The 23465-nt window shown below is 38.6% G+C and overlaps 1 protein-coding gene across 3 annotated transcripts in view; it reads right to left on the reverse strand.

The window, feature by feature from the left end:
* Positions 1-23132, reverse strand: part of aggf1 (angiogenic factor with G patch and FHA domains 1) — a 79075-nt gene extending 55943 nt beyond the window's left edge. The window contains exons 1-7 of one of the 3 annotated variants that reach the window (XM_072257871.1): positions 23079-23132; positions 22884-22965; positions 17702-17907; positions 15693-15795; positions 15115-15362; positions 10520-10651; positions 4581-4757 (exon numbers count right to left, since the gene is read on the reverse strand). In XM_072257871.1, coding sequence (XP_072113972.1) covers positions 4581-4757; positions 10520-10651; positions 15115-15362; positions 15693-15795; positions 17702-17893 — 852 coding nt within the window. In that variant the 5' untranslated portion in view covers positions 17894-17907; positions 22884-22965; positions 23079-23132. Of the gene's footprint in view, positions 1-4580; positions 4758-10519; positions 10652-15114; positions 15363-15692; positions 15796-17701; positions 17908-18603; positions 18682-22883 lie in introns of all 3 variants that reach the window. The other 2 variants (XM_072257870.1, XM_072257869.1) reach the window with 2 other exon arrangements.
* Positions 23133-23465: the final 333 nt, after the last annotated feature.

The following is a 23465-nucleotide window of genomic DNA, read 5'->3' on the forward strand; positions in this document are numbered from 1 at the left end:
GTGCAAGACAGATATATTCCAAAAAAGAAGAAATTTTCGAATGGAAAAAGGATGCAACCGTGGTTGACAATAGAAGTCAGAGCCAAAGTTAAAGCAAAGGAGAGGGCATACAAGGAAGCAAAATTTAGCAGGAAGACAGAGAATTGGGAAGTTTTTAAAAGCTTACAAAAGGAAACTAAGAAGGTCATTAAGAGGGAAAAGATTAACTATGAAAGGAAGCTAGCAAATAATATCAAAGAGGATACTAAAAGCTTTTTCAAGTATATAAAGAGTAAAAGACAGGTGAGAGTAGATATAGGACCGATAGAAAATGATGCTGGAGAAATTGTAATGGGAGATAAGGAGATGGCGGAGGAACTGAACGAGTATTTTGCATCAGTCTTCACTGAGGAAGACATCAGCAGTATACCGGACACTCAAGGGTGGCAGGGAAGAGAAGTGTGCGCAGTCACAATTACAACAGAGGAAGTACTCAGGAAGCTGAATAATCTAAAGGTAGATAAATCTCCAGGCCCAGATGGAATGCACCCTCGTGTTCTGAAGGAAGTAGCTGTGGAGATTGCTGAGGCCTTAGCGATGATCTTTCAAAAGTCGATAGATTCTGGCATGGTTCCGGAGGACTAGAAGATTGCAAATGTCGCTCCACTATTTAAGAAGGGGGCAAGAAAGCAAAAAGGAAACTATAGACCTGTTAGCTTGACATCGGTGGATGGGAAGTTGTTGGAGTCGATTGTCAAGGATGAGGTTACAGAGTACCTGGAGGCATATGACAAGCTAGGCAGAACTCAGCATGGATTTCTTAAAGGAAAATCCTGCCTGACAAACCTATTACAATTTTTTGAGGAAATTACAAGTAGGCTAAACAAGGGAGATGCAGTGGATGTTGTATATTTGGATTTTCAGAAGGCCTTTGACAAGGTGCCACACATGAGGCTACTTAACAAGAGCCCATGGAATTACGGGAAAGTTACATACGTGGATAGAGCATTGGCTGATAGGCAGGAAACAGAGAGTGGGAATAAAGGGATCCTATTCTGGTTGGCTGCTGGTTACCAGTGATGTTCCACAGGGGTCCGTGTTGGGGCCGCTTCCTTTTACATTGTACATCAACAATTTGGATTATGGAATAGATGGCTTTGTGGCTAAGTTTGCTGATGATACAAAGATAGGTGGAGGGGCCGGTAGTGCTGAGGAAACAGAAGAGTCTGCAGAGAGGCTTGGATAGATTGGAAGAATGGGCAAAGAAGTGGCAAATGAAATACAATGTTGGAAAGTGTATGGTTATGCACTTTGGCAGAAGAAATAAACGGGCAGACTATTATTTAAATGGGGAAAGAATTCAAAGTTCTGAGATGCAATGGGACTTGGGAGTCCTCGTAGAGGATACCCTTAAGGTTAACCTCCAGGTTGAATCGGTGGTGAAGAAGGCAAATGCAATGTTGGCATTCATTTCTAGAGGAATACAGTACAGGAGCAGGGATGTGATGTTGAGGCTCTATAAGGCGCTGGTGAGACCTCACTTGGAGTACTGCGGGCAGATTTGGTCTCCTTACTTAAGAAAGAATATGCTGACATTGGAGAGGGTACAGAGAAGATTCACTAGAATGATTCTGGGAATGAGAGGGTTAACACATGAAGAACGTTTGTCCGCTCTTGGACCGTATTCCTTGGAGTTTAGAAGAATGAGAGGAGACCTCATAGAAAGATTTTGAATGTTGAAAGGCATGGACAGAGTGGATGTGGTAAAGTTGTTTCCCATGATGGGGGGAGTCTAGTACAAAAGGGCATGACTTAAGGATTGAAGGGCGCCCATTCAGAACAGAAATGCGAAGAAATTTTTTTTAGTCAGAGGGTGGTGAATCTATGGAACTTGTTGCCACGGGCGGCAGTGGAGGCCAAGTCATTGAGTGTACTTAAGGCAGAGATTGATAGGTATCTGGGTAGCCAGGGCATCAAAGGTTATGGTAAGAAAGCGGCGGAGTGGGACTAAATGGGAGAATGGATCAGCTCATGATAAAATGGCGCAGCAGACTCGAGGGGCCGAATGGCCGACTTCTGCTCCTTTGTCTTATGGTCTTATTCAGTGCACAGGGCATTACCGGGAAGGCTTGGAACATGACTGTTCAACGTACCCAACAAAATGGCAGGCACAGCTGGGGCCCATATTTACCCCTCGAGTGTGGAAAAAGTCTTCCATGCCCTCCTCATAGATTCCACCCTATTTAGTATGATTATAGTTACACTCATGATGGAGGATATCCTTGGTGTGAAGACAGGATTCTTATCTCAACAAGTACCATATAGTGATCACTTCTACTAATACTATCATTGAAAGATGGAATTTCAAAGGAAGATTGGCAAGGATGATATCAAATAGGTTTATTTCAGAGCCAGTCTGGAGGCCAAGGCTTGGCGAGTTCGCAGAGTGCCCCAGTAATGGAAACCCATTCTACATTATGTAGCCTTGTTATTTTCAGTGTTTCTACTCATGTAATATGGAGGAGCACTGATTCAACAAATGAGGGAAAAATGAGGTGTTAATCAGTTTGGTGTTTCCTACCCAGATACCAAGAGACTTCTGAATCTATGGGCTATTCCTTTCCATCTCTATATTACGGTGCAGTTACCATGATGTACAGATATCAGGTGGTTGCTGACTCAGCCTGTGGACAGTTCTCCCAATTTAGACACCAATCCCAAGAGGTTTCTGAGGACTTTTGTAAAGTTAGCTATATCCAAGGTATATGCCAGGTGATCTGTTTGGTTTTATTCTTGCTCAATTTGAATGCCAGGCCATTTCAGAGTACAATTAAGAGCAAATGTCATTGGGTAGGTCTGGAACCATTCACAGCCACCACCAGTAAGGATGAACCCATGGTCATAATTAATGATTTATTGATGGACGTTACCTTTTCTTTGGAAGTGGCAGACATGCCCCATCTTATCTGCCAGACATGTTTTCCTGCTCTGCATTTCACAACTCATATATTCTTTGGTTTATTTATTATTCTCTATATTAGCAAACACATTTGCTGTGTTGGAAGCATGTTGCTGGAATCACCAAGTTCAATCAAATCTACACAAGCCAGGACAGAGGGAGGAGAAGATGGCGACGCGACGCAGCTCGCAGCGGCCACTCCGGTGGTGATATCTGTTATTTGTCAAGTAGGGTGCCGTGCACAATCCTGATTTGATGGAGACGGACGTGAGAGCATGGAGGAACATCTGGTGAATTTTCTGAAATGCCTGCTTTGCTGCTGCTGCTATTGGGTGGCCCAGAATCTCCGGAGGAGAAGGCCCCAAGTCCTCGGCTTTGCTTGTTGCTCGGCAGGCGGGGTGGGGTCGAAGCCCTCGGCAGAGGATGGTGCTTGGAGAGGCTGTGTCGGAGGAGCAGGTTGGAGGCTCAAAGTTTTTGGACTGACTCAGAGTCCGCTGTGGTCGGGTGCTCCCAATGGTGCTGCACTGGCAAGTTGGCGGCGCTTGGATGTTCATGGCAGGGAGTTTCTCCCTTCTGCCGCCTGCGTGAGATGATGAGTCTATCCGGACTTTGAGACTTTTTTTTACCGTGCCCATGGTCTGCTCTTTATCAAATTATGGTATTGCTTTGCACTGTTGTAACTATATGTTATAATTATGTGGTTTTGTCAGTTTTAGTCTTGGTTTGTCCTGTGTCTTCTTGCGATATAATTCTGGAGGAACGTTGTATCATTTTTTAATGCATGCATTTCTAAATGACAATAAACAAGGACTGAGTGTCCTCATAATCTAATCTTATTTGTCAAATCACTAAATCTGAATTAAATTCAGAGGATCAGGCTTTATAATCCTACACTAATTAGGCCATTCAGTTGAATGGGATTTCCAGCCTGGGGATTTGCAAGAAAATTGTGACTTTTTAAAAAAATTGATTTTAATGTTCTTAATACTTCAATGTAATTTATTTTAAAACAGTTCCGAGCTAGAAACTGCATGTAAATGCCTCTCAATGAAGGTACATGTCTATAAACATTAAAGGTATTTTGCAAAGGCTTTTAAATTACAATCCCTCCTTCAACATGAGGGCAAAGGTCCAACACCAGCTGTTCCTTTGTCAAAGTGCTCTAACCTAAAGTCTTAGCAATACATGTTGCCTGAAGCCTACTTGCCATTATGGCAGCTCAACTATCCTGCATCCAGCCCCAGTGAGCATGGGCACTGCAGACAGCAATAAAGAACATAACTGTGAATAACTGAACCTGTAGCAGTCTTTGTTGAGAAGCTGATGCATGGTGGCTTTGATGCAGAGGTAAACTCTTGGTTACTGTACCCTTTGCTCAGCCTAATCTATAAAAGTGATAGAACATCATAGTCGTCCTGCAACATACTTTGTTACATGAAAAAAAAGTCACAACCAATGGTATCAACTCTGACTGAAAATAATTAATATTCTCTGGTGCTCAGAGCTATGATACAAAATGTTAATGAGGCATTACTACTTGTAAAAGGAATGAATAGAGAGCAGAATTTGTAAAGCATGATATCTTAAGACTTTTCTCTTTCCTTTTATTAGGTTGCAATAAAGATAACTGAATGCAACATACCTTTTCTTCCTTTAGCACTAACTTTTCTACTCCCTTTCGTTTTTTCTTAACCTTTTTCTCTGTATCTGCTGTTTGATATGTAAGTAGATCCACTCGAGAATGAAACTGGTAGAGGCCGCTCCCAGCATCATAATAATAGTAAATTCCAGTGTTTGGATCATAGTAGAGCTGATTTGTCTTTTCATTAAAAACAAATATATGGTTACAAATTGATCTATAATTCACATTTTAATTAAAAATAAGTAGACACTAAACTATATTAGAAAACTAAGAAAATACAGCTTTGGATGACATTTTCATGTTTTACCATTACAGATTATTCACTGGTTCAAGAAGAGTATGCAGATTCTTGAGATCCAAAGAAGAAACTGTGGCAATAACATGGATGGAACAAAATAATCAGAATAAAAGATCCTTATTTTTATATAGGGAATTCAGTGACAGTGCAAACTCTTATTACACATACAGATCAAACTAGATTTTACCTGTTCTTTCTGGTTAGGACAGAGACCCAAAAAGGGAATTTTCCTCTTTCACTCACTCCTTCTCTCATACACACCCTCACCCACCCACTAATGTTGATTCATGGATGAGTACCATCCCATGAAAGATATCGCTCATCTATTTGTAAACGTTCTCACGGCATAAGTTTCTAAATTACTTATGGCATCACAGCTGAGCCTGCTTCTGCACTCAACTAAAGGTCAAATGCAAGCATTCCAATAGGTCTTACTGTGTTATGGTCAAAATCCAGCCAATTTTCTCTTTCTAACCCAGGAACTTCATCCCAATTACAACCATTAACCAGATTGTTTTAAACAGACTAAAATAAAAATGTCAACACAGTAGATTCCGGTTAATTGGGGCAGCCAATTATTTGGGACAACTCTTAAAGAACAAAAACTAATTCAGAGAATAGCCAGGATTCCCTTTGTTTATTTGGGAACACTATGCCGCATAATTGGGGCAGAAGACTGTTGCTGAACACCTAACTAGTGTCAGACGCATGATCTTTGCAGCCGTTATACACAATACCATGCTTTTTTTTTCTTTCTTTTAAATTTTATTTTTATTTGGATAAGGAATTCACAAATATCATGTACTTTTTCACACATATAACCTTTTCCATTTTTTTATATGTATAAAACTATAATTATTTATACATTCTTAAGTACACATTGAGATGATAGAAAAGGAAATTAGACACTTAAATAGATAATTATGTACTGTGGTAATTCTAATCTATTAGGCTAAGTAATGGTATTAGTTGTTAAGAAAAATGGTAATAATAGTTTCCATATAACTCTTCTGGACCATTCCACTGGTCCAAAATGTTGTATATAAGCCTATGTAACAACCATTGTAGGTGTTTATATCCTAATTTGTTCATGCTTGCTCCTGCCCGCAGACATAATTATCCAATCCCTATGTACTTATTTACTTAATTTTTCCATTTTTTATCCTTTTCCCAAATCTTTCCCTTTACTTGTGTTAATTCTCTATTTTCCAAAAGAAAACAAAAAAAAAGACATTTAGACTAGGGGTGCTTACGTTAGCAATATTACTGTGTTGATGAGAAGAGCAGTATAAATCATTAGGAGAGTCATCTAAAGTCTGCTCGCATTGGGGTTATATATACAATCCATTTATTCCAGATTTGATAAAATTTTTCATTTTGAATTCTCAGGGAATAAGTCAACTTTTCCATTTTAAATATTTCCAAGATAATTTCGTGCCAATCTTCTAATGTAGGTGGTATTGGACTTAGCCACTTTCCAGTGATTGATTTCTTACTTGCCGCTAAGAGGGCCTGCAGCAACTTTATATCTTCCTTCTGTTCGAGAAACAATACATGCCCCAAATAGATGTCTCAAAGTTCAGAGGTATCTGGGACCTAAGTACCTTAACTAATGTTCTATGAATACCTTCCCAATATAGACTTAATTTAGGGCAATCCCAGAAAATATGAAAATGATTTGCCTCCTTGCAGCCGCACCTTCTCCAACACGTCACGTTTGTATCTTTATATTTTTCCTGATATGGGGTCTTGAAGTATCTTATAATGTTTTTCCAACAATGTTCTCTCCAAGTCAAAGAATTAGTCGAGGACCATTGAAAGCTGCAGATTTTCCCCCAAGCCTCCTCTGAAAGTACCAACCCTGCTTCTTTCTCCCACTTCTCTTTAATATACAGTGTATTTACATTTTTAGCATGGGAGAGTGCATTATATACTCGAGAAACTGATTTACTAGGTATTGAACTGCAAGCCGAATTCAGAATCTTGAAAAATTCTAATTCTACTGTTGATAGGTCTGTATATCTACAACTCTGGTTAACATGGTTTCGTACTTGAAGGTACCTAAAAAAGTCATTATGTTCTAGGCCATGTTTGTCCACAATACCATGCTTCAAGCAATTTTTAAATGGCGTTTGTTGCATGTGCTTCGTTTAAAAAAAAGTGACTTTTGTCACTGATAATTAACGGCAAATAAGCAGTAAGACAAGTCAGGGCTGTTTTGTTCACTGCGGTTTCAAGCATTTAGGCTTGGAGATGCCAGAAATGGCTGGAAGTGAAAATTAAATGATTTCACTACTTCAACAAGTTAACATAGAACATAGAGAACCTACAGCACAATACATGCCCTTCAGCCCACAATGCTGTGCCGAACATGTACTTACTTTAGAAATTACCCATAGCCCTCTATTTTCTGAGCTCCATGTACCTATCCAAGAGTCTCTTAAGATATCCTATCGCATCTGCCTCCATAACCGTCGCCGGCAGCCCATTCCACGCGCCCACCATTCTCTACATTAAAAACTTACCCCTGACATCTCCTCTGTACTTGCTTCCAAGCACTTTAAAACTGTGCCTTCTCGTGTTAGCCATTTTAGTCCTGAGGAAAAGCCTCAGACTATCCACACGATCAATGCCTCTCATCATCTTATACACCTCTATCAGGTCACCTCTCATCCTCCGTCGAGCCAAGGAGAAAAGGCCGAGTTCACTCAACCTATTCTCATAAGGCATGCTCCCCAATCCAGGCAACATCCTTGTAAATCTCCTCTGCACCCTTTCTATGGCTTCCATATCCTTCCTGTAGTGAGGTGACCAGAACTGAGCACAGTACTCCAAGTGGGGTCTGAGCAGGGTCCTATATAGCTGTAACATTACCTCTCAGCTCTTGAACTCAATCCCACAGTTGATGAAGGCCAATACACCATATGCCTTCTTAACCACACAGTTAACCTGCACAGCAGCTTTGAGTGTCCTATGGACTCAGACCCCAAGATCCCTCTGATCCTCCACACTACCAAGAGTCTTACCATTAATACCATATTCTGCCTTCATATTTGACCTACCAAAATGAACCACCTCACACTTATCTGGGTTGAACTCCATCTGCCACTTCTCAGCCCAGTTTGCATCCTATCAATATCCCGCTATAACCTCTGACAGCCCTCCACACTATCCACAACACCCCCAACCTTTGTGTCATCAGCAAATTTACTAACCCGTCCCTCCACTCCCTCATCCAGATCATTTATAAAAATCATGAAGGGGTCCCAGAACAGATCCCTGAGGCACACCACCAGTCACCGACCTCCATGCAGAATATGACTCATCTACAACCACTCTTTGCCTTCTGTGGGCAAGTTCTGGATCCGCAAAGCAAGGTCTCCTTGGATCCCATGCCTCCTTACTTCCTTAGTAATCCTCGCATGGGGTACCTTATCAAATGCCTTGCTAAAATCCATATACACTACATTTACTGCTCTACCTTCATCAATGTGTTTAGTCACATCCGCAAAACATTCCATCAGGCTCGTAAGGCACTGCCTGCCTTTGACAAAGCCATGCTGACTATTCCTAATCATATTATGCCTTTCCAAATGTTCATAAATCCTGCCTCTCAGGATCTTCTCCATCAACTTACCAACCACTGAAGAAAGACTCACTGGTCTATAATTTCTTGGGCTATCTCTACTCCCTTGCTTAAATAAGGGAACAACATCTGCAACCCTCCAATCCTCCGGAACCTCTCTCGTCCCCAATGATGATGCAAAGATCATTGCCAGAAGCTCAGCAATCTCCTCCCTCACCTCCCACAGTAGCCTGGAATGTATCTTGTCCGGTGCCAGTTACTTATCCAACTTGATGCTTTCCAAAAGCTCCAGCACATCCTCTATAAGGACTACAAAGAATTTGAAGGTAAGAACAATCATCTTGGATGTTACAATGCAAATGATAATTTGGAGAATGCAATCATCGAAAATTATATGAAGGCAGTCCATTATTTACACTAAGTGTCTGCACTGATTTTGTTCTTTTACAGTAAATCAAGAGAGCATGACTGTATAAAATCCTCTCCTTTGGTTCCAAGTAGCTGTTTGCTTGCAGCAGTGAGCACACCCAGTACACTGCTTCGAAAAACAGGGTAAACCACGTGCAGGTAGCTGGCAGGCCTTATACCCCAGAAAGATAGGGACGTGTCTGTCCTAGCATGCAAAGTCAGATCTACAGTGAGTTCCAACAGCTAGGAAGGTGTTTTTGCAATGGCCTGTGGAGAGCGAACAGTATGACAAGGCAGAGAAGAAGTCATGATCATCTACTGCAACCAATGAAGACCCCAGTTGTGCCAACCTTTGTATCACTGGACCCAGGATTTCCAGGTTGAGAATGTGGAATTGCCCCAGTGGAATGGCGTTTCCACTTTAAAAGCTCACACACACAGATTTCCTGTTATCATCAGATACGACAGACAACCACCAAACCAACTATTAGGAACTAATGCAGTTTCATAGTACTGTAGTAGTATTGATAGTATTCTAATTTGTTCTGTATTTCATTTACAGTAAACACATAATGTGTTACTCAGTGAAACAGTAGTTTTTGTTATACGTTTTTAACTATTTCCATGAAACTTTGGCTAATTCAGGCAGTTGCTTAATTGGGCCAAAACTTGCTGTTCCTAATGTGTCCCAATAAACCGGAATCCACTGTACATCCTATTGTCTTCCTGATCTATATTGCACAACTTGTTAATTGGTGAAAAACCATTAGAGAAGTTTAAGAAGGCTTTAAAAATTTTTAGAAGACTTTTAATTTAGATAGCAAGCATATTTGAAAAAACTAATAGTTTATGAATTTCCTATAATCTGCTACATTAAATAGATCTAAGGACTATGCAAGATAAAGGGAAGAAGAAAATTGTGGAAGAAGAAATTGTTTTCACTCATGTGAAATTGTATCTTCACATGATCAATCTAAAAGTTAAATGATAAAAATTTCAGCAGGCTCTTTGCCTCATTGTGTCTATCAGAACAATCACTTCCTACTTTTCATGTTTTGCTCTTTATGTAATCTAATTGCTTCTGACCTACTGTGAACAATTCAGTTTCCATTGTTCTGGTTTCCTCCCACAGTCCAAAGACGTACTGGTGGTAGATTAATTGGTCATTGTCCCGTGATTAGGCTAGGGTTAAATCAGGGTTTTCTGGGCAGCATGGCTTGAAGGGCCAAAAGTGCCTGCTCTGCACTATGTCAATAAATAAAACGGATATGTTCTACAAACTTAGTAATAAAAATAAAATCAACAGATCTCCTCCATCTAAGGCTTCCAATTTCCTAATTTCACTACTTGTCAACCCCTCAAAAATTCACAGGGCAGATTTACAACTTTAATTGTAGTGAATGGCATTTTAATAAGAGAACTCACTCTAACTGAAACTTCTAATCCATGTATCATTTTTTTTTAAAACTACAGAGTGCCCAAAATTATCCATATCATTTAAAATACCTGATATCTTCAGTTTTTAACATGGCAATCCCTATTAAAGCACATTAATAATTTAGTTATTTAAATACTAATTTGTCAAAAAATGAAAGTGAACTTAATTTAATAAAATTCATAAGTGTAAGAGAAAGCAATTCAAATTACCGAATCGTAGTAGAACCCAGTACTGTAATCATAATACAACCCACTACTTTCATCGTACATGAAGCCCGTCTGTGACATAGCAGCTTCTGCAGTAACACGTAAACTCTCTGCCAGAGATATATTCTTTGAGTCCTTGAAAGGAAAGATAAAATGATTTAAATTAATGTACCAATATGTTTTATATACTTTTAACATTCGGAATGACTTTATTTTGGAAGATACTTTCACTCACTACTGTAGCAACAACCTACAAAATTAAAATACGATTGATACAAACCCTGTCCTTAAAAACAAACCACCTCCGATCAAAATGGAAGTGGAGAAACACATGGATTTTGAGAGAGAATTCCAGAAGACAAGAATTAGGCCATTAAGGATTTAGTCATCAATCCTGGGAAAATGAATGGAGTTTGGCAAAATGGGGCTGGGGCCATGGCTGGAATGGATCAGCCATGATTGAATGGCGGAGCAGACTCGATGGAATCGGAGAGTCAGAGCAGAATTTTAAGAAAGAGGAAAATTATGAGACAACTAAGTTCAGTGAAGACAGAAAAGATGGTTGAGAAAGACCTCTGTGGGATAAGGTGGAATCAGAAGCCTTGAAAGAGAGGACAACCTATCCAGGCCAGGCAGCATCTCTATTTTTTTTAAAAAACTATACAAATGATTCAACTAGCATTCCACTACAAATGCAATCATTTACCCTGTACATGCTGTATATTTCAATAGCTCAAATACAGTAAACCTCTAATAATCCACTATCTGACTATTCAGCAAACCGAATGTTTTGACAGCAGCAATTGTTTCTCTCACTGCCCTGAAAATCACCCTTTAAACTACTTAAACACCCCCTTCCTTGCATTCTGCTGAAACTGGTAGGTCAATTCCAATGTTTCCTTGTAGCTCACTGGCATCCTGTTCCTGCACTCCTCTGAAACACACTTTAGTAGGTTGACAAAAAAAAATGAAAATAATACCGTATTAAATCTTAATAGTAGGATATTATGAAGAATAACTCTCAACAGTCTGCTAGTCTGACACCAGCAAACTCCCAGCCACCCTGGTTTATCAGAATTTTATTTTATTGCTTTAAGTACAGTGTTCCTCCAGATATTTTATTGATGTTGTACTCAGGGAGTTTGCAGAAATGAGGCAGATGAATCAAAGAGATACTAACTCTTATTAAAAATAAGTATATGGAAAATGGAACATTACAGCACAGTACAGGCCCTTCTACTCACGATGTTGTGCCAATCTTTTAACCTACCCTAAAATCAATCTAACCCCTTCCTCATACATAACCCTAAATTTTTCTATCATCCAGGGGCCTAACAGTTTCTTAAATGCCCCCAATGTATCTGCCTCTACCACTATCCCTGGCAGGGTATTCCACACACCCACCACTCTCTGTGTAAAGAGCTTAACTCTGACATCCACCCTATACTTTTCTGCAGTCACCTTAAAATTATATCTCTTTGAAGCTTCATTAAAACTCAAAATGGTTGAATTTTACATAACTAGATCCTATATCTGCTTTTATATGAATACTTCAAATTGGTCTTTTACACTCTTGGTATACAATGTGCAGCCTACCACATATGCCTGGCTTATTAGGATCATTTTCCCAGCCTTCAATACAGCTCGATAATTGCTGCACATTTCTCCAATCAAAGTTCTGCAAGTAACTTCATCTACAGTTCAAAAGGGAAGGAAAATTTAGTTCTTCTTCAAATGCTAACACAGGAGTTCCTAACCCTTTTTATGCCATGGACCCCTACCACTACTCGAGGGGTCCATGGTCCCCAGGTTGGTAAACCCTATGCCAACAAGGCCAGCTTCTGTGGTATTGGGTCCTCATCAACAAAAATGCAGAGTTAGTACTTTACACATCAAATGGACTTGCCTATTCATATAATATATTGATTCACTGCATTTGTATTCCATACCATTGTTTAAAAAGGGTTCTAAGAGTAAACCTAGCGATTATCGGCCTGTAAGTTTGAAGTCAACTGTAGGTAAACTAACGGAAAGTATTCTTAGAGATAGTATATATAATTATCTAGATAGATAGACTCTGATTAGGAACAGTCAACATGGATTTGTACATGGAAGGTCATGTCTGACAACCCTTATTGAATTTTTTGAAGAGGTTACTAGGAAAATTGATGAGAGTAAAGCGGTGGATGTTGTCTATATGGACTTCAGTAAGGCCTTTGACAAAGTTCCACACGGAAGGTTAGTTACAAAGGTTCAATCGTTAGGTATTAATATTGAAGTAGTAAAATGGATTCAACAGTGGCTGAATGGGAGACGCCAGAGAGTAGTGGTGGATAACTGTTTGTCAGGTTGGAGGCCGGTGACTAGTGGTGTGCCTCAGGGATCTGTACTGAGTCCAATGTTGTTTGTCATATACATTAATGATCTGGATGATGGGGTAATAAATTGTATTAATAAGTGTGCAGATGATACTAAAATAGGCGGCGTTGTGGATAATGAAGTAGGTTTTCAAAGCTTGCAGAGAGATTTGGGCCAGTTAGAAGAGTGGGCTGAAAGGTGGCAGATAGAGTTTAATGCTGATAAGTGTGAGGTGCTACATTTTGATAGGACTAATCAAAATAGGACATACATGGTAAATGGTAGGGCATTGAGGAATGCAGTAGAACAGGGGGACCTAGGAATAATGGTTCATAGTTCCCTGAATGTGGAATCTCATGTGGATAGGGTGGTGAAGAAAGCTTTTGGTATGCTGGCCTTTATAAATCAGAGCATTGAGTATAGGAGTTGGGATGTAATGTTAAGATTGTACAAGGCATTGGTGAGGCCAAATTTGGAGTATTGTGTACAGTTCTGGTCACCGAATGATAGGAAAGATGTCAACAAAATAGAGAGAGTACAGAGAAGATTTACTAGAATGTTACCTGGGTTTCATCACCTAAGTTACAGAGAAAGGTTGAACAAGTTGGGTCTTTAATCTTTGGAGCATAGAAGGTTGAGGGGCGACTTGATAGAAGTATTTAAAATTATGAGGGGGATAGATAGAGTTGACGTGGATAGGCTTTTTCCATTGAGAGTAGGGGAGATTCAAACAAGAGGACATGAGTTGAGAGTTAAGGGGCAAAAGTTTAGGGGTAACATGAGGGGTAACTTCTTTACTGAGAGAGTGGTAGCTGTGTGGAACGAGCTTCCTGTAGAAGTGGTAGAGGCAGTTTCGATTTTGTCATTAAAAAAAAAATTGGATAGGTATATGGACAGGAAAGGAATGGAGGGTTATGGGCTGAGTGCAGGTAGATGGGACTAGGTGAGAGTAAGCGTTCGGCACGGACCAGAAGGGCCGAGATGGCCTGTTTCCGTGCTGTAAATGTTATATGGTTATATCAGTGTATCAGCAGCCACTTTACTATCCACTATACATATGGTAACACCCAAAGAATAGTCATTGATCCTTCACTTGATGCATGCAATAAGCACACATTGGAAAAATCCTCTGGTTATGTTTAAACTGTGAGGAAACGGCTGCCAAAGACTAAACCATAAGCATTAGAAGTCCCGGCTAGGGAGGAAGGATGACAGATTCTCACTCTAGTTTAGGCAGCCGTGGGATAATGTGACACGAATTGCAAGTGCAGTAATGGTGTATTGTAATGGATGAATATATATTCTTTACTAATTAACTATATTCTTTACAAATGTAGGTTATCAAAAATAATTTCAATTCATAACTTTGATTTCATCTCCAGCACAAAAAAAATCAATTCAAGTTTTTTTCAAACTTCCTCCAATTTTTTTTTAAACTTTTAAAGCTCCCGACAGAATTGAGTATTTTAAATAAGGAGGTCACTAGTTATTTGTTGTTAGATAGTAAAGTGAAGAGAAACTTTGTGCCGTCATACACAGAACTAAAATTATTTAGATTGCATTAAGTACAGTTAAAATATACATTTCAAGAATGGCCCCAAAAAATATTCAATTGTCCATCTGGCCCTTCCCTTGAAAAGTTTGCACACTACTACTACTATATTCACAATGACAGCAATTTCAATAGCATAACTCTCTTAAAACTCTAAATGTGATAGTTTATCACACATGCTCATTTCTAAAATAGGACAAACCCATGACTTCTAATTCAGAATTGACATTCTGATTTCACGATTTTTCTCAATACTCTTCCAACTCCCTCTGTATAGAATTATGAACATTATGAATAATATCCATTTTAAATGTTTTGTACGTGAAAAAAAATATTGCTGATATTCGCTAACTCTAATTGCTCCTGACCTGAGGGGGTTTTCAAAATGTCACAAGGTTCATTGGCAAAAAATTATGATATTCCATTCTTTCCCTCTTCTTGTATTTACTTAGATTTTTTGATCAATTTGGTTAAATATTTATCAAATGGTTTTAATAACTTCATTTATAATAGCCAGAAACGCTGCATTGTTGAGATATCTATTCTAGTCGATCTGTATTCTGACATAGCAATTTCATATAGTACTGCTGAAAATACACTTCATAGACATTTCTGTAAACCTATACAATTAAAAACACCTAATGATATTTTGACACAATACTCTATATTCATTACAAACAATACCTACCCCTGTAGTTTCATCCCCATTCTTATGGTCTCCAGATCCATCTGGTAGTGCTAATTCATCAGGATAATCCGTGCATTGATAACTATCTGTCTGAATGGCGTCAGAGTACTGGGAGCAGTCCGTTTGTGGTTGTGTTTGAGATTGAGCTAACACTGGAGCAGAATCCTCTGAAAGCCCTGATACTTGCCACTCATCATTCTGATCACTTTTCAGATGGTAATGAAAATCAAGATCTTCTTTCTGAAAGTCTAGAGAACAGAGTCAAAGCATTAAGATTTAGGCACTTAATTTTTGCAATGTCTATTTTATTTAAATAATTTTATCAAATACTTTGTCATAATTTTTGGTGCTAAGTACTAATAGTACAAAACAATTCGGATATTTGACAAGTGCCAAATCTTTTATTCACTTTTAGAAGCAACTACTAACTAAAACTCCAAATAATCTCCAGAACTTCTACAAGTAGAATATTTTTTCTCCATCACAAAAAAGTCAAAGTAGGATCCAAATGCAAAGTTGCTCCCAGCAGCTCATTACTTGCCAAATTTATATCCCATCAGCCTAATTTTAATATATACCTCTGTGCTCATTTGTAAAGCAAAGATCTGTCTGAACTTCAACTTCAGTTTTATTATTTTCTTTCTTTTTTCTTTCATGGAGTTTTTCACTAAGATCGTTAACCTATAAATACATAAACAAAATGTGAAACGTATTAACGACTTTCAAATTACAATAATAAATAACAATTGGCAAAATCATATTTAACTAATCTAAATGTGGAATTAAATTGATTTATAATTCAGAGACTTCAAATAAAATCTTATTTATGCCACTGCATGATCATGCTCCTATTCTTTTATATTATTTAATCAGCATAGCCTTTTATTTATTTTTTTTTCTCTTTTAAATAGCAAATTCAAAACCCCAAGTGCTTTCTGAGCAAAGAAGCTTATTTTGACTTGTTTGTTAGATTAGTCACTGCAGGTGATCCCTGTTTAACAGGGATTTAATGGGTGAGCAAGCTAGGAAAATAGTCCACATCATGATTTCTCATGATGCTGCGTCATTAGCTCATATATCAAGAAATGTTAGTTGGAAAAAAATGGTATTTACTTTTTCTCATTACATTTCGTAAGAACATGTTTTATTCTGTTTTTCAGGTTTTTGGGAAGTGATTTGTAAATTCCACAAATACAGGAGTAGCCTGTATCTTCTTTATAAATCCTTGTTTGTAACTCCCATCCTAAAAACAAAAAACTCCCATGTCCTGCATTAAAATTCATTAGTATTTTAATGAATACTATTCTGTCCTTCCTTTTGTTGATGCAAATGTACAAGGGAACTAAATACTCCTGCAGTCTATTGATCTGATCTCCCTGCATCAAAAACCACACTACAGCCCATCTTTCAAACCTCAGTTATTTCTTTCAAAGACCAGTCGCACTGAATTTGGTAGGACTGTATACCTCCATCAAACTCCATAACCGCTTTCACACACCACAGAAAACATTTCTACTTTCCTTTTTTTGTGCGCCATCACACTTCAAATTCATCTATCAGGTGATGGTTACGACTGCTTTAAAAAATGATTTGGTTAAGATCATAATGTGTCATCATGCTTCTTAACTGTCAATCAGCAGAAAGGTCTCAACCAATCAACTAAGACACAGTACACAAAGTCTACTGATGCAAAAGAAAATCAATAAAAATCAAACCAAGCCAAAGCTTTTCTTTAAAAATTATTTTATCTGTTTTTTTAACCTATCTATCTCTGAAAATAAATTATACTTCATCAATACTTCTTTACTTTCTCTCCCGAAGATATAACCAAACCAACAGTCTTTTCAAGTTACCATATTCCAGCCCTCCTAATTTTCTAATCCTTGAGGGCCCTGAGCTCTCCTCTTCCGGTTGTCCCATCTTCCTCCTTGTACTTCTGTGCATGACTATATATTTGTTCCTGTCATAAAACTGTAACCTTTCCATAAATGTCAAACTAAAATTGCTAGCAATACAGCTGCATTTCCACAACCTTCCACACAGCCACCAGATTATATCTCAACATAAACCACTCCCATGTCCTTCTTCTCAATTGGAATTTCTTTCTTGCCATCTTACTGGATCTTCAAAGGATATGGAATTAAGTACATAAGATATTGAAACATGCACCCAAACAAAGCTTTTGTAATTAAAATGCAAACATAAAACCTAATGAACTCCTAAATGCAATTAACATTCACAGAACACCTTTTCAACCACCACACATATGATTCAAGCAACTAAGTAATATCAAGGAATAGATATGACCAAAATCTTAGATTTTTAACTCAATAACTCTTTGCATTAAAAATTGAATTATGCAAATGTTCAAGTATACATAGCAAAGTGAAACTCTGTAGTAAATATCAGATTCAAATCTAATAATTATGGTGTGACATTTCTATCCATAAGGCACATGATCAACACATTTTGAATACTTCATTCAAATTATAAAATAATTCAGTTTAATTTTATGTTTTTAATATCTAATGTGCATCTGTAAACTTAAGGCTTGTGGCTAAGTATCTTTGGATAATATTTAGTTTACCTGTTTGTAAAGCTCTTCATTGCAACACTTTGCATCGTTATATAGGACCTCAGTATGAGTTAGCTCTTTCTGTAAGGCCAAAAGCTGATTTTTACAGTCAGTTAATTCTTCCTCCAGGTTTATAACTTTCTGTCTTAAATCACGCAACTCATAGTTACAATCTGATTGCAGATCTCCATCTATCGTTGCCATCTTTAAGTGTTAATCTGCATCAAAACAGAGCAGAGCATCTTTTTTATATTTAAGTATGGCAATGTCTTAATTTCCATACTTCATATAGAATCCCTGTAGATAATGATCAAATTTAATTAAAACTGAGTTAGAAAAATAAACGTAGACCATTAATACATAGCAACAGACATAAAACCCAAGTCTTCTCCACTATCCAAATGAGATCATGATTGATTTTAAGCTCTATTTTTCCATGTAGTCCCCATGTCCCTGAATCTAAAAATAATAAAATGTTTTGAACATATGCAACAACTGTGTATCAACTGCCTTGTACCTGATAATTTATCAATCCCTGCCCAAAAAAAAATTTCCTCATTTCAGTCATAGACGGCTAAATCCTTATCCCAAGACTGGTCTTATAGTGGGTACTAGAAAATACATGAACGCTTTAGAATTTACCCATTTCTACATAAATGACTTAAAATGTGATCAGATCTTCATGTATCCTAAAACTAGATAGAGAACCCAATTAAATAACACAAAAAATTATACTTGTTCATTTACTTATTGAAAAAAATGATCCAGTATTACACGTATTCATTGGAAAACGTATGTGAACCTCTAGGATTATCAGTTCATTTAAAGGTGAAACGAGAGTCAGGTGTTTTAATCAATGGGATGACAATCAAGTGTGAGTGTGGGAGGCCCTGCCCTATTTAATAAACACAAACCTGGGTCTTGACTATCAAAGTCTGATCTTCACCATATAGGTTTTTGGAAGGGTGCCATGCCTCGATCAAAGGAGATTTCTGAGGATCAGAAAAAAAGTTGTTGATGCTCACCATGCTAGAAAAGGACACAAAACCATTTCTAAAAGATTTTGAGCACCACCAATTCAGTTAGGCAGATGGTGTACAAATGGAGGAAATTCAACAGTGTTGTTACTCTCCCCAGGTGTAGTCGACCAACAAGAATCACTCCTTGAGCAAGACATAATATTCCAGGTCACTAAGACCCCAGGGTAACATCCAAGGAGCTACAGGTCTCTCTTGAATTGGTTAATATCAGTGTTCATGAATCTACCAAACACTGAATCATTAGCCAAACACTGAACAACAATAGTGAGCTTGACAGGGTTGCAAGGAGAAAGCCACTACTCTCCAAGAACGTTGCTGCCCTTCTAAAGACCATGTGGATAAACCATAAGGATATTGCAAGAATGTTCTGTGGACAGATGAGTACAGAATAGAACTTCTTGACTTAAATGAGAAGAGTTATGTTTGGTGAAAAGCAAACACTGCATTCCAGCATAAAAGACCTCATCCCATCTGTGAAACATGATTGTGGCAGTGTCATGTTTTGGGCCTACTTTGCTAACTCATTGATCGAACTATGAATTCTGAATTGTACCAGCAAATTCTATAAGAAAATGTCAGGGTATCCATCCACGAACTGAAACTCAAGAGAAAGTGGATCATGCAGCAAGACAACGACCTTAAACACACATCAGTCTACCAAAGAATAGTTACGGCAAGAAGACATTTCACGTTTTGGAATGGCCGAGTCAATGCTGACCTTACTCCTATAGAAATGTTGTGGAAGGACCTGCAGCAAGTAGTTCATGCAAGGAAGCCCACTAACATCCCAGAGTTCACGCAGTTTTGTAAGGATGAATGGCCTAAAATTCCTCCAAGCTGATGTACAGGACTGATCAACAGTTACTAGAAACGTTTTGTTGAAGTTATTGCAGCACACCAGTTACTGAAAGCAAAGGTTTACATACTTTTTCCAACAAATACATGTAATATTAGATCATTTTTCTCAATAAATGAAAAAGTATAATGTTTTTGTGTTGTTTATTTAATTCGGTTCCCTGTATCTATTTTTAGGACTTGCGTGAAGATCTGATCACATTTCAGGTCACATTTATGCAGAAATAGAGAAAATTCAAAAGGGTTCATAAGCTTTCTAGCACTACTGTAGCATCATCTGCTAATTATGAAAAGGCAAACATTGTTAACATTGCCCATCACTCTATCTCCCAGCCATTAATTCTTAAACATGAGACCTATTCCTAAAACAATGTTTGATTTTCACTCATTAGAAAAAATAACACTTATATTTATAGAATGTCTTCCTACCTCAACCAACTAAGTACAGCTCACCCCGATGAGCAAATATTTACCTAACAAACTTTCATTAAAGTGATGGGCTTCATTTAAGTTAGTTAGCCACTAAAAAAAAGATTTTGTTTAATGCAGTAAGTCATTCATATATGTTACAACATCCAAGGTCCCAGCACTAGTCCTTGTGAGGCACCCCTAGCCACAGCATCTAATTGCAAATATAGCCCCCTACTGTCATATAGCCAAAACAACATTTGGATCCATTTTGCTAAAATGCCTTGAATTGAAAAGGACTCATCCTTTTTAATCAGTTTACCATCTACTTCCCTGTCCTCATCGATATACTTTGGTGCCACTTCAAAGAGTTCAATCAGATTGGTCAGATTGAACCATGTTAGCTTTCAGTCCCTGCCTTTCCAAATAATCATTAATCCTCTTTGAGTTTTCTCCAGTACCGTCCTTACTCTGATGTTAGGCTCAGAGCTCTATAGTTAAGCTTTTCCCTGCTACCTTTGTTTAAAAAGAGGGACATTTACATTACTGTATTTCACATTCAGTATATTACGCTCCTTTCATCTGGTCCAGCCAAAACTTATAAGAATCTCAGGCAGAGTCCCAGCTATCTCTTCCTTTGCTGCCTGGGATAAAGGTATCTTTAAGTCCACCAAGGTATTGAGTATCTCATTTTAATTTATGGAGACCTGCACTTGGATTTCAACTATCCTTTCACTGAATTCTCCAACTAAAAAGTCTGTTTCCTATTTGAATACCAATCAAAAGTATTTATTTTGTTACTTTACCTATAGCATCTAGCTCCTGAACAGATTGCTGTTAATAAGCTCTACTCTTTCTCTGGTTATTCTTTTGCCTAGCATCCCTACTTTTCTAACTGAGCAAATATAAAGAAGGAAAAACATTATAAACAGTGGGGCGGAAAAACCTACCTACAGTTTTTGCCTTCTCTGACTGAAGCCTCGAAGAGCTAAAGCTTCAAAATCCCCACTCTAACTTGGACCACTCCAACGATGGCTGCTCCATTTGCCTCGCCTTACTTTAATTTGTTCTTGCCGATCAATCCAGAACACCGATTAGCCTCTGCTCAGCACACCAAACTGCCGTGAGTAGCTGCATTTTCTATTCAATCGGCGAACCTAAATGAGCTACGTCTTCTCACACTTCCAATGTCCAAATGGTCACTGCTCAAAACAACAAGCTGCCGTGAGTCACTGCCCTTTCTACTCACGGTTCTGATGTCCGATCGGCTGCTGCTCAAATACCTCCCTACACATTTATACTCATAACAGGCATTAGCTCCTATCTTTCATATGCATCCCTGTTTCTCCAAAGTAACTCTCAATGTATAGGATTCCTTACATTGGTTACCACTTGCTACGAGTTTTAAACTGTGTTATTTCTCATTTGAATGCTTCCCACTGTGCTGTTGACAACTTCCCTACACACAGATGCTGCTACTCTAACTTTGTCAGGTCTTCCACAGGAAACTGACTTTACCCTAATACAAAACCTTTACTACTGGCCCATCACTGTTTTCCATACCAATTTAAAATATATGGTGCTGTGGTCACCATATCCAAAATGATCTCTCACTGACGACTCCAGCTACGTTCCCCAAGATAAGATCCACTCCCGCTCCATCCCTTGCTGGTCATCTATTGCGTCAAAAAGCTCTCCTGGACACACTCAAAAATTTCAGCACCACCCACCACCACCACCGAGCCTTTAATGTGAAGTCAATCCCAGTTAATATTTGGTAAATTGGAATCCTCCAGTACAAAACACCATGTAATTGTATTTCTTTGAAATCTGCCTACATTTCTATTCCTTTATCTTCTATTGCAAGTTGAAAGGTCTGTAACACAACCCCAAAAGTGTGACAACATCCTCTCAACTCAAAATAGGAGCAGAATTAGGCCATTTGGCCCATGGAGTTTGCTCAGTCATTCAATCATGGCTCTTTTTTTTTTACTCAACTCCATTCTCCCACCTTCCCTCTGTAATTCTTAACCTCCTTCCGAATCAAGAACGTATTGACTTAAACAAACTGAATGACCTGGCCCCCGCAGCCTCCATGGCAACAAATTCCAGATTCACCACCCTCTAGCTGAATAAAGTCCTCCTCACTTCAGTTCTCAATGAACGTCACTTTATTCTGAGGCTGTGCCCTCGGATCCTAGGCTCTTTTACTAATGGAAACATTGTCGCCACATCCACTCCATCCAGGGATTTCAGAATTGAGCAGGTTTCAATGAAATTACCCCCTCCAGCCTTCTACAATATCCCCTTTAATACTGTTTATTAGAAACAGATACAAGAATGATCTGAGTGGCAACTCAATTGATACAGATTGCCAACCTTAAAATAACCCTCTCATTGAATTCAGCTTCTTGCTAATTATCTACGTTTACTAATATATTACCTTCAATACCATGAACTCTTAATAAATTTGTCAAACATGATTTCCACTTTATAAAGTTTATACCAATTCACCCCGATCATTGACATCAGACTTGCTTTTTGCTCCTTACCGTTTTACGAACAAAGATCTCACAGGAACAGTTTTCAAATCATCTAACAATTTGTGTGAAATTACTGCCAATACATCTAAATTCTCTATAATCAACAGTTGATGCAAACGATCCGTCCAGGGATCAGGTTTTAGCATCACGAGTTTGTCAACTGCTAATTCTTCAGTAATAGTATTTAGGTTGTTCCCTGTATTTTGTTTTTATGATTACCCGCTGCGACCTTTGCAACTATTGAGCACCCAGCATATTAGCGTGCAATTCTTTTCGTTTAGGATTCACAATAGTGAGGGTGCCAAAGACGGCTGGGCCCCCCACAGAATCCTATTTCTTCTCACTTACCATGAAATCTACATTAAAGGCCGAGATCCCACCAGTCTCTGCACCCCACAGGCAAGATTGACCCTGGCCTCACATGACAGACCTAAAAAAGCAAATAAATCACGTTACTGCCCGACACGCACTCATATCACTCCCTCGGCAAATTTATTTCGCGTTTCGTAAATGGCAAATGCAAGTGCTATCAAGCTGCTGTACTTAGCAACCACACCGCCAGCCGCCATCTTTGAACCTACTCCCTGACGTCACGGAGTCCCCGCCTCCTCAAGTCCCACCAAAGGATATTACGCATCGCTACGTAACGTCAATTCTGGATGCGCGCTCTCAGCTGGGGAGATGTCACGGCGATCTCCAGGCGGCAGAGCGCATCCCCGTGGACCCCCCTGAGGAATGACAGAGTTAGCAAGGGTTAAAACAGTAAAGTTAAAGGGCGAATGTGTGCTTGATTTGGGAGATCGACGTTGCTGCAATGATTAACTCTGAATCATTCGGAGCAGGTGTTTGGAGCTTTCAGTTCCGTCCGTTTTGGTAGAATTTGGCAATGTACTGTATTAAATATCTGGAAATAGTTGATATCCCTTCAAA

This window comes from Mobula birostris, chromosome 5, assembly GCF_030028105.1.
Source record: "Mobula birostris isolate sMobBir1 chromosome 5, sMobBir1.hap1, whole genome shotgun sequence".
NCBI classification, from domain to species: Eukaryota; Metazoa; Chordata; class Chondrichthyes; order Myliobatiformes; family Myliobatidae; genus Mobula; species Mobula birostris.